At 39.9% G+C, this 16,758-nt stretch overlaps 1 protein-coding gene across 1 annotated transcript; it reads right to left on the reverse strand.

The window, feature by feature from the left end:
• Nucleotides 1–16,487, reverse strand: LOC135547146 (chondroitin sulfate synthase 2-like). Its single transcript, XM_064975858.1, has 4 exons — nt 15,809–16,487; nt 13,593–14,157; nt 8,143–8,325; nt 1–7,372 (listed from the first exon to the last, which is right to left on the reverse strand). Exons 1-4 carry the CDS (start codon nt 16,096–16,098, stop codon nt 6,110–6,112), a joined length of 2,301 nt encoding a protein of 766 aa, XP_064831930.1. The 5' UTR covers nt 16,099–16,487; the 3' UTR covers nt 1–6,109.
• Nucleotides 16,488–16,758: the final 271 nt, after the last annotated feature.

Here is a 16,758-nt window from a genome sequence, read left to right on the forward strand (position 1 = left end):
TTCACACTTTAGTTGTTTATTCCATCATTACCATAATTCACAGTTCATTGAGGATTTCAGTACACCATTGAGTCTTGTATCTACACAATAGTGATGTACTCAGTAATATGACATGGAACATGTTTGTAACAGAATATTTACCAATGCTTATTTCATTTTCCATTTGTAGATTGGAAGTGTTCTGCGGTGGTTTGTTTTGTAACGGATGTCCTGTAGACGGGGGGGGGGGGGATAATTTACAGCTTGTGCTGTACACAGGACCTTTTTAATATAGGTCTGGACAGACTTGGGTCAGCTGCTTTATGGGGAGGATATGGATTGAATTTCCAATTGGTCACTGTTTCTCAATTAGATTAATAATGAGTTAGGTTAACACTACCATTAGAAACATACACTGGACACTTCAAACGACTGAATCCAATACTTACACTGCTAGTAAACAGAGAATAGTCAACAGTGTAAAATGCAAAGCAGGAAATGTCGATTACGCCATCGCCTCACCTAAACAAAGCTACTAACTGAAGATTTGTCATAACAATTAGATGACATACCATGGCATTGTTGAATAGTCCTTCCAGATTGGCTCAAAGGGCATCCTAGAGTGGGCATTATTTGCCTCTTTAAAATGGGTGGTTCGAGCCCTAAATGCCAATTGGCTGGCAGCCGTGGTATATCACGGGTATGACAAATGTTTTTTTTTATGACGTTTGTAACCAGTTTATAATAGCAATAAGGCACCTTTGGGTGTTTGTGGTATATGACCAATATACCACAGCTAAGGGCTGTATCCAAGCACTCCACAAGTAATGGTATATTGGCCATATACCACACCCCCTCATGACTTATTGCTTAAATAACACATGCTATATTTGCTCAGTAGAATTCAATGGCAATAGCTCATTTGTACATGTTTTTTTAGTTGCTTTTGAAAGCAAAAGTCAAATTGAAAACAGTATTGGTATTGTTGAATTCGATTTTCATAATAACAAGCTAGGACTGATTGGTTTGGTTAGCTAAACTAGCAAGTCTGTTTGGTGACCATGGCAACTAGCCATCTAGTAAACTTGCTAGCTACTTCAGTGGATGTTGAACACATTTCTACAGGCAAATTAACACATTTCTAGTGGCAAATATGTTAAATTATAGCCATGGTATAAAAGGGATATTCAACTCGGGGCTCTATGCATTCTCTGGAAAATAATGCAACTCCGTGGAAGGTCACACCTTCCACGTTGTTCATTATTTTTCATAGAACGCATAGCCCCTCGTGGATTATCCCTTACATATTATATTTACACACATCAGATACAAGGGAAACAATGGAAATCTCTATTTGAGCTTCATCATTCTGAATTTGCATAATGTATTGTAATCTCAAATGGTCTCTAGCAAAATAGACATGCATATTTTGGATGCAATTACAAAACCTCTTGGAAAATCATATACAGTGCTTTCAGAAAGTATTCATACCCCTCAAATTATTCCACATTTTCTTGTGTTAGACTGAATTCAAAATGTGATAATTTGTAATGAAATACAGAAATCTCAATTACACAAGTATTCACACCCCTGAGTCAATACTTTGTAGAAGCACCTTTGGCAGTGATTACAGCTGAGAGTCTTTCTGGATAAGTCTCTAAGAGCTTTCCACACCTGGATTTTGCAACATTTTTCCATTATTCTTTTCAATATTCTTCAAGCTCTGTCAATTTGGTTGTTGTTCATTGCTAGAGAACAATATTCATTGTTAAATCTACTTTTTTTGGTTGTCTAAGTAAATAAACTAACTCGGCAACTAAAGGAACATTCCCTGTCTTCTTGGTAAGCAACTCCAGCGTAAATTTGGCCTTGTGTTTTAGGTTATTGTCCTGCTGAAAGGTGAATTAATCTCCCAGTGTCTGGTGGAAAGCAGACTGAACCAGGTTTTCCTCTAGGATTTTGCCTGTACTTAGCTCCATTCCGTTTCTTTTTTTATCCAGAAAACACTCCCCAGTCCTTAACAATTACAAGCACACCCATAACATGATGCGGCCAACACTATGCTTGAAAATATGGATGGTGGTACTCAATAATGTGCTTTATTGGATTTTCCCCAAACATGACACTTTGTATTCAGGACAAAAAGTTAATTGCTTTGCCACATTTTTTGCAGTATTACTTTAGTGCCTTATTACAAACAGGATGCCTGTTTTGGAATAGTTTTTTTCTGCACAGGTTTCCTTTCACTCAATTAGGCTAGTACTGGGGAGTAACTACATTGTTGATCCATCCTTAGTTTTTCCTATCACAGCCATTTTAAAATCACCATTGGCTTCATAGTGAAATCCCTTAGCAGTTTCCTTCCTCTCCAGCAACTGAGTTAGGAAGGACGGCTGTATCTTTCGAGTGTATTGATACACCATCCAAAGTGTAATTAGTGAGGCATTGAAAAACCTCCCACATCTTTGTGGTTGAATCTGTGTTGGAAATTCACTACTCGACTGAGGGAAGTTACATATAATTCATTGTATGTGTGGGGTACAGAGATGAGGTAGCATTCAAAAAGTATGTTAAACACTATTATTGCACACAGAATGAGTCCATGCAACTTACGTGATTCGTTAAGTTCAGGAGTAAAAATGTGCTTATCTATGCTTGCCATAACAAAGGGGTTGAATACTTATTGACTTTTCATTTTTTTATTCCTTTCTAAAATGTTCCACAAACCAAATTCCACATTGACATTATGGAGTATTGTGTAGATCAGTTACACAAAAGTAAAAAAGGGTGTGAACACTTTCTGAAGGCACTGTACATGTAGATTTACAAGGGCATTTGGTTGTTTCTTTTTAGTATGTATTCATTTCATGATAGATTCAGTGTCCATAGTATTTCTTTCAGTATAATACAAATCAAATCTTTAAAATGTAGTGTATTAATTTATACACAAAACAGTAATGTCAGTAAAGTCTTAAAAAAGGTACTGTAGACTCAGCGAAAGGACATAAGATGCACAAAGTCAACAACATAGTGGGTCAACTTCCGCAACAAATAAGAGCGTTGAAGCGCGAGGCTAAACTTCTCAGCAGTTTCGTCCCGTACGAACCCAGACACACGCGCAGATACTATGTGTGACTGTATGAGAACAAAGTCTTGCGTCTCATCGCAACATCTGCGCTGCTACTCGTTGCAACGTCATTTCACTGTCTACCATAAATGTAGGCCATGTCACATTCAGTGTTACAAAGGATATTGGCTTGGTATAAGCTTTATAAATATAACTTTAGAACATATTCTCAATTTGCAACACATGTCAAACAAATAAAATCCCTGTCCTTGAATGGACAGTTATATATATATATCTCTACAGTATTGCACATATTTTACTTCTCAGGTTACTGGTACCTGCTGCACCCACTCAAAAGGCCTCTGTTTGCACTATACTGAGTGGAAATTGCAGTGTACAGCTATTTGCTTGATGCCAAACTATTACATATTGAGGGCTACAATGTGGTACCATGGAAATGTACATATACACACAATAATTATAATAATAATTGTAATTATTATTATAACTTGGCAGAAATGTTGCAGGGAAATGTCAATATTCAAACTATGTACAGTTGAAGTCGGAAGTTTACATACACTCAGGTTGGAGTCATTAAAACAGGTTTTACAACCACTCCACAAATGTCTTATCAAACTATAGTTTTGGCAAGTTTGTTAGGACATGTACTTTGTGCATGTCACAAGTCATTTTCCCAACAATTGTTTACAGGCAGATTATTTCACTGTATCACAATTCCAGTGGGTCAGAAGTTCACATACACTAAGTTCACTGTGCCTTTAAACAGCTTGGAAAATTCCAGAAAATGGTGTCATGGCTTTAGAAGCTTCTAATAGGCTAATTGACATAAGTTGAATCAATTGGAGGTGTACCTGTGGATGTATTTCAAGGCCTACCTTCAAACTCAGTGCCTCTTTGCTTGACATCATGGGAAAATCAAAAGAAATCAGCCAAGACCTCAGAAGAAGTTTTGTAGACCTCCACAAGTCTGGTTGTGCTCCAGAATTGCCATACAACCGCCCGACTACGGTTTTACTGCTCCAAAAACGCCATAAAAAAGCCAGACTACGGTTTGCAACTGCACATGGGGACAAAGATTGTACTTTTTGGAGAAATGTTCTCTGGCCCGATGAAACAAAAATAGAACTGTTTGGTCATAATGACCATCGTTGTGTTTGGAGGAAAAAGGGGAGGCTTGCAAGCTGAAGAACACTATCCCAACCGTGAAGCACCGGGGAGGCAGAATCATGTTGTGGGGGTGCTTTGTTGCAGGGGGTCGGTCTGGTGCACTTCACAAAATAGAGCACATCATGAGGAAAGAAAAGTATGTGGATATATTGAAGCAACATTTCAAGACATCAGGTCAGGAAGTTAAAGCTTGGTCACAAATGGGTCTTCCAAATGGACAATTACCCCAAGCATAGTTCCAAAGTTGTGGCAAAATGGCTAAAGGAATTACAAAGTCAAGGTATTGGAGTTGCCATCACAAAGCCTTGACCTCAACCCTATAGAACATTTGTGGGCAGAACTGAAAAAGCGTGTGCGAGCAAGGAGGCCTACAAACCTGACTCAGTTACACCAGCTCTGTAAGGAGGAATAGGCCAAAATTTACACAACTTATTGTGGGAAGCTTGTGGAAGGCTACCCAAAACGTTTGACTCAAGTTAAACAACTTAGAGGCAACGCTACCAAATACTAATTGAGTGTATGTAAACTTCTGACCCACTGGGAATGTGATGACAGAAATAAAAGCTGAAAAAAATCACAACAATTATTCTGACATTTCACATTCTTAAAATAAAGTGGTGATCCTAACTGACCTAAGACAGGGAATTTTTTGTCGGATTAAATGTCAGGAATTGTGAAAAACTGAGTTGAAATGCTAAGGTGTATTTACATACACTTCCGACTTCAACTGTATATCTTCAGGTATATTCCGATGCAATAGAAATTTAATAGAAATGTAATATTATTCATGTTACAACGTTGACTACCAACGTATACATTACAAACCGCAATCCTGATTGCCCTCAATAACTACATTCTTAAAATGCAACTGCTTTCAAATTGCTACTTTAATATATTGAGATGACATTTTAGTGTGGTACATACTGAAACCAGCAACTTATGTGAACTAGTCCAGTCACAAAGTTGACCTCAGTTATTTTCAAGGAATCTCCAGCAATATGGTCAGAGAAAAAGTACAGTATCTAACCGTGTATTCAGAGGGGTGAAATGTCTAGAGTGTTGCAGATAGAAATGTAACAGATAAAGATGACATGATTTCCTATTCTAAATAACAGACAATCATATGCTTTTTATTTTATTTTTTAAAGAATGTGTAATGCTGCAACCTCCTAAAGAGACCCCTAGAGGAGTAGTTTTCTATCTCACCTACGGGGACCTACAGTACCGACAGATAATGTCCAATCCTCTTAACCTAACAGTAATCTCACGGTGCATCTGATTACGTCAGTGTCATAAAGCTTTCTTCCGTTTAACATCTTTGAGTAGAGTGAATCTATTTTTCAGATGCCAGCTTACACATTAAAATATGAATTGTGTAGTGTGGAAATATGAGGCCTCAAATATTGATAAATGTGTACATGTAAATCTACTTTTTGCTTGATGTGACAAGGGACATGAAAATACAAGAGGACCGACAGACATTAAAAGGCACAAATATTGAGATGTGCTTTAGTAGTGATTACTAAACTGCAAAGGACCAAGTATCAAAAGCTGTGCAGGTTAAAAGTCATACCCTTGAGAGCAACATCAAATGTATGTAGAACTTTTCTAATATATTAAAAAATATTGGTATAGGCATCTCTGCATGACCACCAATCAAAGGTTTAAAATACTTTCAATGTTCAAAACCACCCCATTTGGTTCCAGCATGGTTTTTTGTATTCAGTAAAAAAAAAAAAATAGGAATGTACTGCACTAGTTTTAAAACAGACATGCACACAATCACACGCACGCAAACACACAAACATGCACACACACATTCACATACACCCAATCACACACACATTCAAGGTGAAGTTTCTAAGCGAGGTGTGATCAAGTGCTATTTCCTTGTTCTTGTTCAAATAACAGCATGGCGAGCTGGGAACGGGCTCCCAGGCCATCCAGGTTGCTCTGGACACACCTGTGGTAGATGTCCTCACTGAGCCGAGGGTTACAGGCCTGGTAGTGGTACTTCTGGTGCAAGGCTGGCTCCACAGCCCTGAACACATGCAGGGTTGAGTACCTGACAAACATATCGTAGATATCCAAGGTCTCCAGGATCTCCTCGTTCTCCTGCACGTCGGAGGCCATGCGTGTGCGCGTCGCCATGTAGTCAGTGTTGTAGAAGCACGCCTCCTCGAACGAACTGCGGTCAAAGTGTCCGGCGTCCTTGACCAGGTCTACTGAGGGTGGGGGCTCCTGGTTATGGAAGGCAATGTCTGGGTTGTAGTCCTGGAAGTGGATTGGGAAGAACACCTGCCAGTTGTTGATGGAGTTCATGCGGCATCGGTTGAGGAACTCTGAGTTGACGTTGGTGTTGACGTTAGTGATGAAGAACAGAGTGTCTACTGGGTGCTTCTTCGAGATGATGTCCATGAATTTGATTTGAGAGGGGGTTTCGGTCTTGACACTTATCCACGGGATCTTCACCGTTGGATACTTGCGTTCGTAGGCATTGATCTGGGTTTTAACACTGGCGAAGATGTCATTCTGGTTGACCTGCTGGGCCTCGAATGGGTCGTAGATGAACAGGAAAGTCAAGATGGCGTTTTCACTGGTCTCAAATGAATTTGCGGCCAACACTTCAAGAAAATGGTTGACGTAATCTCGATCCTGAACGTTCAGCGGTAAGATGATGTGAACTCTGGTGGCCTCTGTGACATAAGGCATGGGGATGATCTCGATGCGACTCAGGGGACGCACCAGGTGGACCCTCTTGGTGATGGAGCTACTGTGACCTTTCTGGTTGACTACCTCCAGCTGCAGGTCCAGGGTGTACTCCATGCCCCGAGTGGGGTCGAAGCGCCGGTAGCCATTGATCAGCTGCTGCTTCTTCAAGTGGAGGACAGGCTTGTACTTCTTGTTCAGCTCCCCCATGGCTATCTCGATGACGTCGGCCACGTCCAAACGATCAATACCGCGCAGTTCACACTTGGGGAAGCCGTCGATGCATGAATACACCTGTTCCTCTGTGAAGTAGTCCCATCGAAGGACCTCGAAGCGAGACTTGGGCTCAAAGGGAGGATTGATCCCAATGGGCCACTGGGCGTTCCGGTTGCCATCATAAGCCACTTCACTCACATTCTTTATCTCCGTCTGTGGATACAGATGTAAAGAAATAAAATACCTCTGTAAAGTCAAAAGCTGACCGTGAGTATGTTTACATGCACAGTAATAACTTGATATTGAACTGATTATGGCAATAGGCCGAGTATGGCATTAGTCATGTAAACACCTTACTCTGCTTGTCTTAATCGGTGTAAGGTCATAATAGAAGTAAGCATACGTCGATTAAAACACCTAGGTTACAGCCGTATATTTGATCTGTGCATGTGCATAAACAATGCAAGCGTCCTTCTTTCGCGCGAGTGAAGTGAGTTTGGAAAAACTGAAAGTATGCATCTTAGAAATAGTTCACATACAAACGTTACATATCCAAACTCAGAATCAAGCGGGCTTCACAAAACTAACATGGTCGCTTGATTTTGATTGGCGATTTTCTGCATTTATCAAATGATTTCAGACGTGCCCTTGTAAACAGGATTATTAGGGAAATAGTAATTATTGCAAAGCATGTAGATGATTAAAATCAAACTATTATATTAATCTGACTATTCACAATATTCTATTACCACAATAATTGTGTTCATGTAACTGTACTCAGTGATATTGTATGGCTACAATTAAATGCTGCTTATGTTCAACCAAGACAGCCGAGTCATTCACAAAACAAACATCACCGAACAGTACCGAAATAAATAAGCCTTCGGCGTTTGATAAATTAAAACAAGACAGGGAGACAGACTACAGTCAGTGTTCACTGAACAGAGGATGTTTTGTGGTGTTCAGGTTTAGACTGTTTTTACCTGCAGCTTCTCAATCTCATCGTATGTCCTCTGCAGTTCGATCTCAGTGAAGTGCTTGTGTAGTCTATACATCTGCTCAGGGTCAGACACCGGGTGGACAGTCAAGGCATTTTTAAACTGCATATTGTCCTCCTTACTCGGATCTGAGTTCTTGCCCATCTCGTAATGGTAGTATTGCAGCCCCTGAAAACAAAGGTCGACACACATTTAGCAAAGTGGGAATTGGGTGAAAACATAAAGACTGAGTTATACATTTTGGGGCTGTATTTCAACAAACCTAATGCAATGTAAATCTTAGCGCTGGTGGTAGCACTAAAGGTCTAGGGGTGTGTCAGAAATATTTGAGCTATTTTCACAGTTGGAATTATGGGCGCAGTAGCTGGCGGTGGCGAGAAAGGGCTGGGTTTTGATTAATAAATAAGTTGTAGGTGTGTTGAGGCCAATCAGAACATGCTCCAGGGCTAAATATGTGGTTGCTTCAAGGTGTGTATATTTCTGGTCTTTTATGTCTTGCATTGCCATCAACTCCAATTTGAATGTTAGTCCGTTATAACCTAGTTTGTTAAATAGCCTACAGAACATTTTTTTTAAATGTAGGCCTAACCTATCTTTGCTAAATATCTTGAATGTGTTTGCGGTCCACATTGTTCTATGTAATTGCAAGAGTTCAACACTGTTTAACATAGCATTCACACTGATATAGGGGCTAGGCCTACTGTAAATTATGTCATTTCTGCCATGTCTGAGCCATGGACATGCCAAACGTTGTATATAAACAAGATTAAAGTCACTATTGATATTGCTGGGGAAAATAATAATAATTATAATCAAAACTAAACAACTTGTTTTAAATAGGCTATGTTAAAATATAGTACATACACCAGTCAATGTAGACTATGATAGGTTTTACACGCATCCAAACTTTTCACAGGAGCCAATATAAAGAGAAAGGTAGAATGTCCACTCCGTTATAGGCTACTGCTCCTAAATGTAATGTTTTAGAAAAATCAGGAAGGATCATACAGATCGCATTTGCACGTCTCCAGGAATAGCAGACAGCTTCTAAATTGCATTCCATGTGAGCCATGGATGTTCTCAACCATAAAGTTGAGGTTTTTAATCAAATGAAATGGAAAACAAGCCATTGTTACAGGAAAATAACGTAAATGTTTCTAAATACGAGGGTCACCGCCATCATCTCATATCTTGTTACTAATGGGCATATGGACACATGTAGATAGAGGGGGTTTAACGCACAATAAAAAAATAATGGGAGCTGGCTGAAATAATGTTCAAAAGGTGATGTCTGCTCACTGTTTTGCTGCTCCCAAACTTATCTTTTAGTAATGCTTTGGGGATTCATATTTATTTGAAAACAGTCTCACGAGCCAAATCCTTTTTCCATAGGCTGCTACTTGGCGAATGCATTGGGTAGGACAAAAAAAACAGCCTTCATTGGGGGAGGGGACACTGTTTGGTTTTGAATCAAATTAAACTAAATGGGAAAGAACATTTTAATCATTTTAACCCCCTTCATCTCCCAAATTTCATGATTATGATCTCGTCTCATCGCTGTGACTCCCCAACGGGCTCAGGAGAGGCAAAGGTTGAGTCATACATCCTATGAAACAAGACCCACCAAGCTTCTTAACACCCACTCGCTTAACCCGGAATCCAGCTGCACCAATGTGTCGGAGTACACGCTATTCAACTGACGACTGAAGTCAGCCTGCTGGCACCCGGCCCCCAACAAGGAGTCGCTAGAGCGTAATGAGACAAGCCCCCCCAGCCAAACTCTCCCCTAACCCAGACGACGCTGGGCCAATTGTGCACCGCCCTATGGGACTCCTGGTCAAACCCCAGGCTGCAGTTACGCCGCAACACCGCGATGCAGTGGCTTAGACTGCTGCGCCACTCTGGAGGCCAGTTTTCTTTTTATGTTTTAACTTTAACAAGGGCCCCAGGAACAGTGGAAGCAAAATAGCCCCATAACAGCAAAGATCCAGGCGTGGGCGTGGGGTTCTTTTATGCTCATGCATTCTCATTTCACGTAACAAAATAGTGTTGTCACGATACCAGATTTTTTGACTTTATACCATCATGATACTTGATACCAAAACAATACCATGGCAAAAAAATGCAAATTAGCAAAAGTCACAGAATGGCACATGTTCCAGACAAATAAAATTAGCTACTGCTCTGTTCAATCGTTAGGCATCTTTTGAGTTCAATGTCATTACATTTGAAATATGATGCAAAATAAATTCTGAGATTGCCATGTCTGCATTAATGAATCAATTATACACTAAAACTATTCATTTGACTCTAACTACTTAATAACATAATGGTAATCATTTATTTGAGTGGTACATTTCTATTGATAAACTGTGTGAATCAAGAAGTAACCCAGGGCTATTAACAATACAGGTGAATGCATATTAAATAGGTGTGTGTGCATGTATTGAGTTTTTGAGCTTGTTTGCACTGATTTCATGGGGCTACAGATTACAAACAAACAATCTGTGTCCCTTCCATTTGGGACTTATTTTATTGTACTGATCAACAACATTTTCATAGAAGTAGAAATGTATTACTTTATAAAAAGTGCCCTCTCTCTGAAAGACCCAGTAATGACGCCATTCACAAGGCACATTCCCACAGTCAGTTGAGACCGGTGATGGGAAGGATGTGACACAGACAAAAGTAGGCCATCTTTAGACGTGAGGGAGAAACAATTAACTGAATTAAAAGTGTTTTGGTGTCAGCTTTGAAATCAGCATATTTTGATTATGGCTCGCATTATCATAAACAAAGTACTAGGGTAGTGAATTGATGTTCACTTCTGCTGTAAGCTAGCAAGGAAAGTTAGCCTAAAAAAAGCTGGAAGCTACCGGTATCTTCTTGCATTGTAAAGTGTTCTAGACTGTATGGACATTGTTTTGCGAACAGTAAATAAGTTTCTACATATTGCATTATTTAAGTGTGTTAACTTCTATGCAGTATGAGTGGGGAGCTAATATAATGTAGCCTATACTCCCAGTGCTCACACTATATGGGCAAATTGGCTGTGCTGCTAGACAGACAGACAGACCCGATCCTCTCAATCAGTATACGACATAATTGAAGAGTGCAGTCAGTAAGAACAGACGAAGGATATCAAGTACCTGGAAGGATTTTAGAAAAAGGCTGTGTCGTTATCGTCGCACGGTGAGGTGTTGAAAACAAGGGTGTGAATCTTGACCCCTAACTTTTTGATTTAAAAAAAGTATACGTTTTTAAACAAAACCATTCTCTGAGCAATTGTATTCGTATAAAATAATTTCCCAATTTGTTTAGCATACAATATAGCTCAGTATTTGAATTATTTATTTTATACAGTCATTTTTGCTAACCTTTATCAAGGGTATCAATCATTTTGGACCCTGCAGTATTTCTAATAATTTAAGAATATTTCTGGTAATTTTTGTAAAGATCCCTTTTCCATCTGTTTGACCAGAAATCAAAACCCTTGCCTGTTCCTAATATTTAGGATAGAAAATGGTTGAAAAAATAATATGCCTTAATTTAAAAAAATATATATATACTTAGCTGACACCAGATTTGACATGAACTTCTATGAACGTTACATGTTGGTTCTCATGGGTCCTTTTACCTGGACATGCCCTTATTAAAAAAAATTAATTGAAATGGCTTCATGGGAACAACAATGCTAGAATGTATGGTGTCAACAACTTAAGAGGAATCAGTGTACGAATAACACCTAAATGACCATAATAAGTAATAAGACTCCACTTAATCTAAAGCGACGACCATTTAGGATAAACACAGTACACACGTTAAGAAGATAACCAATTAGGAAGGGGTCGGAAGAAAAAGTGAATCCGATCTGATCAAGCTATTAAAAGAACAAAGAATTAAGCCGCATGAGCAGAGGTCACCGACCGTCGGACTGTAAAATGTGTCAACTAAACATCTCAAGAGTTGCAAAGATCTAATGAACATGTCACTGCTACACATAACTGAGTAACCTTTTTTTAAATATACTCTAACACAGTTCTTTGGAATGTGAGTCACACTTCCAAATAACACTCTCCCGTTTTTTTTTTCCTTCTGACCTTTCCCCTACTTCTCCCTTCATAGATAGGTCGGTCCCTGCTGGAGTCGTGCTGGCCCTGAGGCATGATGACCAACGGTGCAGGAGTGAAACAGGCCCTCTGTTTCTGTTCCACTACAGACTCTTAAGCAACATGTTTTCCTGCTCAAATGCCAGACCACAGGAGAGAAAATTGTATAGAAGTTAACATACCACAGAGAAAGGTTTAGGCACACTCAAACTGCCTTGAATTAACTACTCATTATGTAAAAAGGTTCTAAAATAGTATTGTTATAGAATGGTGTAGTGTAGGAACAAATTCTGGTGTAATGTGAAAGGGCCACACAATGAGCCAAAAAGGGTAACATATACAAATAAATTAAATCAGTGTAGTTAGTTTAAAGGTACACAGTCTTTAAACTGTCACTTGGACAAGCGGTGTGACTGAGACAGAACTCCACTGGGGCACTGACTGTCAGTGCAGAACAGGAGAAGCAAAGCTCCCTTTCACAGCAGAGAGGACCATCAGGGGCCACAGTGTGAAGACAAAGACAGCCAGCCAGCCAACTCTCTGTCTCTATAGAACATGCGGTGTTAACACTTACGGATGTTATGACTATGTTATAGCACTACTACGGTGCAACATGCCTTATTCTATAGATATCACTATTTTATTTTTATTTTTTTATTTCAAGACATATGTGGTTTGAAATAAAGTGTTTGAATATGAGGCTGGTGGATCTTGAAAGATGGATCTTATGTTGATGTTGTAGTATACCGTCATCAATAGTTGCTATATTGTGTGTGTGTGTGTGTGTGTGTGTGTGTGTCTCCAGCTTTCACTGAGCAGGAACCAGCCTATTACACTAACGGATTGAGTTACATGTTAGAGGGCTGTGTAAAGTTTATGAGGCCTCATAAAGTCAGGCTCCGTTTCATCTTTTTGGGGGAGTGGCCAGTGAAAGACAGTTGACTTAGGGTTTCAACTCAGAGCACATCTGAGCCAAATGCATATGTAAAATACTTAAATGTCCACTTTGTGACTATTCCATTTGTTCCATTGTACCGGATGAACTAAATCAAGTGTCGCTCAAGTATTTAACATACGTATTCAACCCAGGTCTGGTACGTTGACACAAGAAACATTCACTTCCTGACAAACACTTGGGGCTGCTTTCTCGGACACAGATTAAGCCTCGTCATGGACAAAACAAAAACACTTAGAATAGAGAATCTCTTAAGAATGCATTTTAGTCTAGGACTAGGCCTAATATCTTGGACAAAGGGAACATAAACCCATAGAACATAACTCTCGCCATTGCAACTTAATTGTACAAGACCATAATACATAACCTACCTCATGCTCATCCACACAGTTGGTGTTGGCATAATCAATGATGCATCTGCCCAGCCACTCGTCAGGCCTGGCGCTCAGGATGTCATTCCTACAGTTCTCCAGGAAGGGTTTGAGCCGGAGCAACAGGGTACGGGAGAGAATGTATCCGAAACCACCGTAGCAGTACCTCCCCTCCATCTCACCACCTATAAACTCCTCAGGGCTGCCCATGTAAAGCTCCCGGTCCATGCTCAGGTGAGCCACCAGCTGTTTGATCCGGTCTGCCTCGGTGTAGGTGTCGTCCTGGGCCAGATAGAACCAGTCATACTCATGGACATAGTGCTCCAAGATGTACTTGATGGTCTGGAACATGTTCCATATGAGCCTCTCGTCTCCATGGGTGACCACGAACATGCCGTGGGGCACTTTGCGGTTGCGCATGCCGGTGAAGAAGACGACAGTGTCCAGGTGGTGGCTGATGGTGCGGTTCACGGCTACTCCCAATGTGTTGATGGTGCTTTTGGACGTCAGGATCCCTACGAAGAGGCGCTGCCGGATCCCCAGCTCTGTACTGATGTACTTAGCCCTGGAAAACATACACACTCTCATGAAGTGATTGCTGCTATGTTCAATGTGAAAAGATAAAGCTAGAGAAACAAGTATAGAAAAACATAACATGTGTTATTGTCCATATATTTATAGACAGCACAGCAAAGATACTAGTAATTATATTGCAGCTCAGCATTTCAATGATTTAAAGAATGAACTTTTAAAGTCTTCGTTCATCATTGTGAAAGCAACCCTTTCATGCATGTTCTTGTGCTCAACACTTGCAAACATTCACACAGTAGATAAGCCTATCAGTAATTGTTTTGCTATGGTTAATTGAAGTCATGGTCCAGTGTTCTTCTGGGATATGATTAAGGATTGTCTGTCTTTGAAACCTGGTCATTGGACAGAGTCCAAGATTGAAGAGTCCGTACCAGAGGACGGCCCTGGCCCAGCAGCTCAAAGCTTTATCTCATGCAATGGAGCAACCCGTCTGTGTGATAATAGAAATACAAACGCATCTACCTAGTACATCTCGTTTACTGTCGTTTACTGGCTAGCTGTCCATGAGTAGGAGCAAAAAAAAAATCCTATAACCCCATGAAATGAATTAAAACTAAAAATACCTGTTTTTATGTTGTTGTTTTTTTTACATTTTATTCAGATCAAACCAAATAGTGTTACACAGACACTGTTGTGAAAGGTCATGATGAGAAAACATCCTTGCATATTTTGTCTGATAACATTTAGGCAGTTATTCGTGTTGCAGGCTGAGCTTGTAGAGGTGGGTCTCTTCAAGCTGTAGCCAAAGATAGAAGCCAGTGGCAGAAAGTTGTTACAGCCTTTATGGCCCACCAGGGACCCGGAGGACTAAGTCAGTCATGTTACAGCACAGAATAAAGTTGTAAAATAACATTGTTTAGTTATAGTTACTCCTAAGCCATCGTTATTTGCCCAAATACTGCTGAAAATAAATTCATGGCTAAGGGTAAATACACCAGAACAACTTGGCTGTGCATGCTACACAAGGTCAGTCAAGCACATGGTTCAATGTTCAAAGCAAGCCATTCTTAGGATATTCTTTCACATACAGTAGGTAGACTATATCAATAAAAAAAATGCATTAGTTTGTTATGGCGAAAAATACTGTGTGTACTCTGGTAGCTGGAGACTGAAAGCCACAGATAGGGTGAAGGATGTAGAAATTAGTTCTACATTTCAGGAATGTTGGCCTTTCAAATATATTTTTGTTTTTGTGGGCACAATAACAGCCTACTCCAATACTGACTGATTTCCAATGTGATATTACATGTCATTGTGCTAATTTCCTACATAAAAAAAGCATATTGTTCATAAATTGTCTGATCTTGTTTAAGTGTGCTTGACATCTAATAGGTGTAGGAGTTAAAGACACTGCAAACCAATTGAAAAACGGATAAAGATGGGGAAACAACCATGCCTAATTAACCTAGGCTCACATACTGCTGAAGGACAATTGGCAACATTGTAACGAGTTTTCCTGGGAAAACTGGTAACATAGCCTAATATCCATGCTGAAGATATCGGGGGCAATAATGGCAGACATCACAGTCAACTGGAAAAACAAGATCTAGGCTACACTGTTGTGGCATGTTTATAATAATACATTTAACCTATTCCGGTTTCAACCATGATCTTTGAATCCTTACCGAAAAAGTTTATTTGGTTTGCTTTGTTGGACAGGTTTATATGGCACTATTCTTGGCTCAAAATCTTCCTCGGCGTCCACATCTTTGACCGTCGATATCGAATTGGGTCTCCTTGCTCCTTTTGAATTCCCGTCTTGGGACAAACTTATTTCTTCACTCGCTTTCCCGTTGAGGAAACAAGACTCCTCCACCCAATTCACACTAAGTAAACTTAAGGTAAATCCCAAAGAAATACCGATAATAACCGGCCCGATCGGCCTCAGCAGAGAAATAAACATTGAGAATCTCATTCTCAACGTCGACTATGTAGGCCCTTTCTACAGCCTAATTTAGTCGCGTTGGATAATTATGTACATCAAACCAAATAAAAAATATTAGTAGCTGGCTATATTAAAAAATACCATTCTTCGCTACTAAAAAGATGTAGGCCTACGTAGCCTCTTCCATAAAATTAAAGCAGGATTCTTACGTGTCAATGGTCTCTAGCTCCACCCCAATGAAACACAACCGCCAGAGATGCATAAGCGCAGGCGTTTCCAGGACCCTTTCAGTATGCTACTGAATCACATAATTTGTTAAATAAAACCCATCAACCTCGCCCATGGACAAATAGATCACAATACTGCGGCCTACATAAATGTTGGTTTAAATAAAGAGCCATAGAAAAGAAAATCCTCTCTTCAGCTGAAAAGCCTATTAGAGGTGCGTTACCACACTAGAGGGCAACCTAGAGTCACAATCAATCAACCACAAAGTCCAGGTTGCGGGTTAAAACCAAACATATATATTTTTACTATAAAGTCACGATACATGATTAATGTGTGAAATAAATCAAATATTTCGCTCCAAGACTGTTCATAAAAGAAGATGTTTTTGACTTGACCTGGAGACCTTGGCCTGGTTTTAAGTAGGGCCTCAGGTGTCACAGAAATACATATACAGGGCCTTCA

This window comes from Oncorhynchus masou, chromosome 10 (genome assembly GCF_036934945.1).
Source record: "Oncorhynchus masou masou isolate Uvic2021 chromosome 10, UVic_Omas_1.1, whole genome shotgun sequence".
Classification (NCBI taxonomy): Eukaryota; Metazoa; Chordata; class Actinopteri; order Salmoniformes; family Salmonidae; genus Oncorhynchus; species Oncorhynchus masou.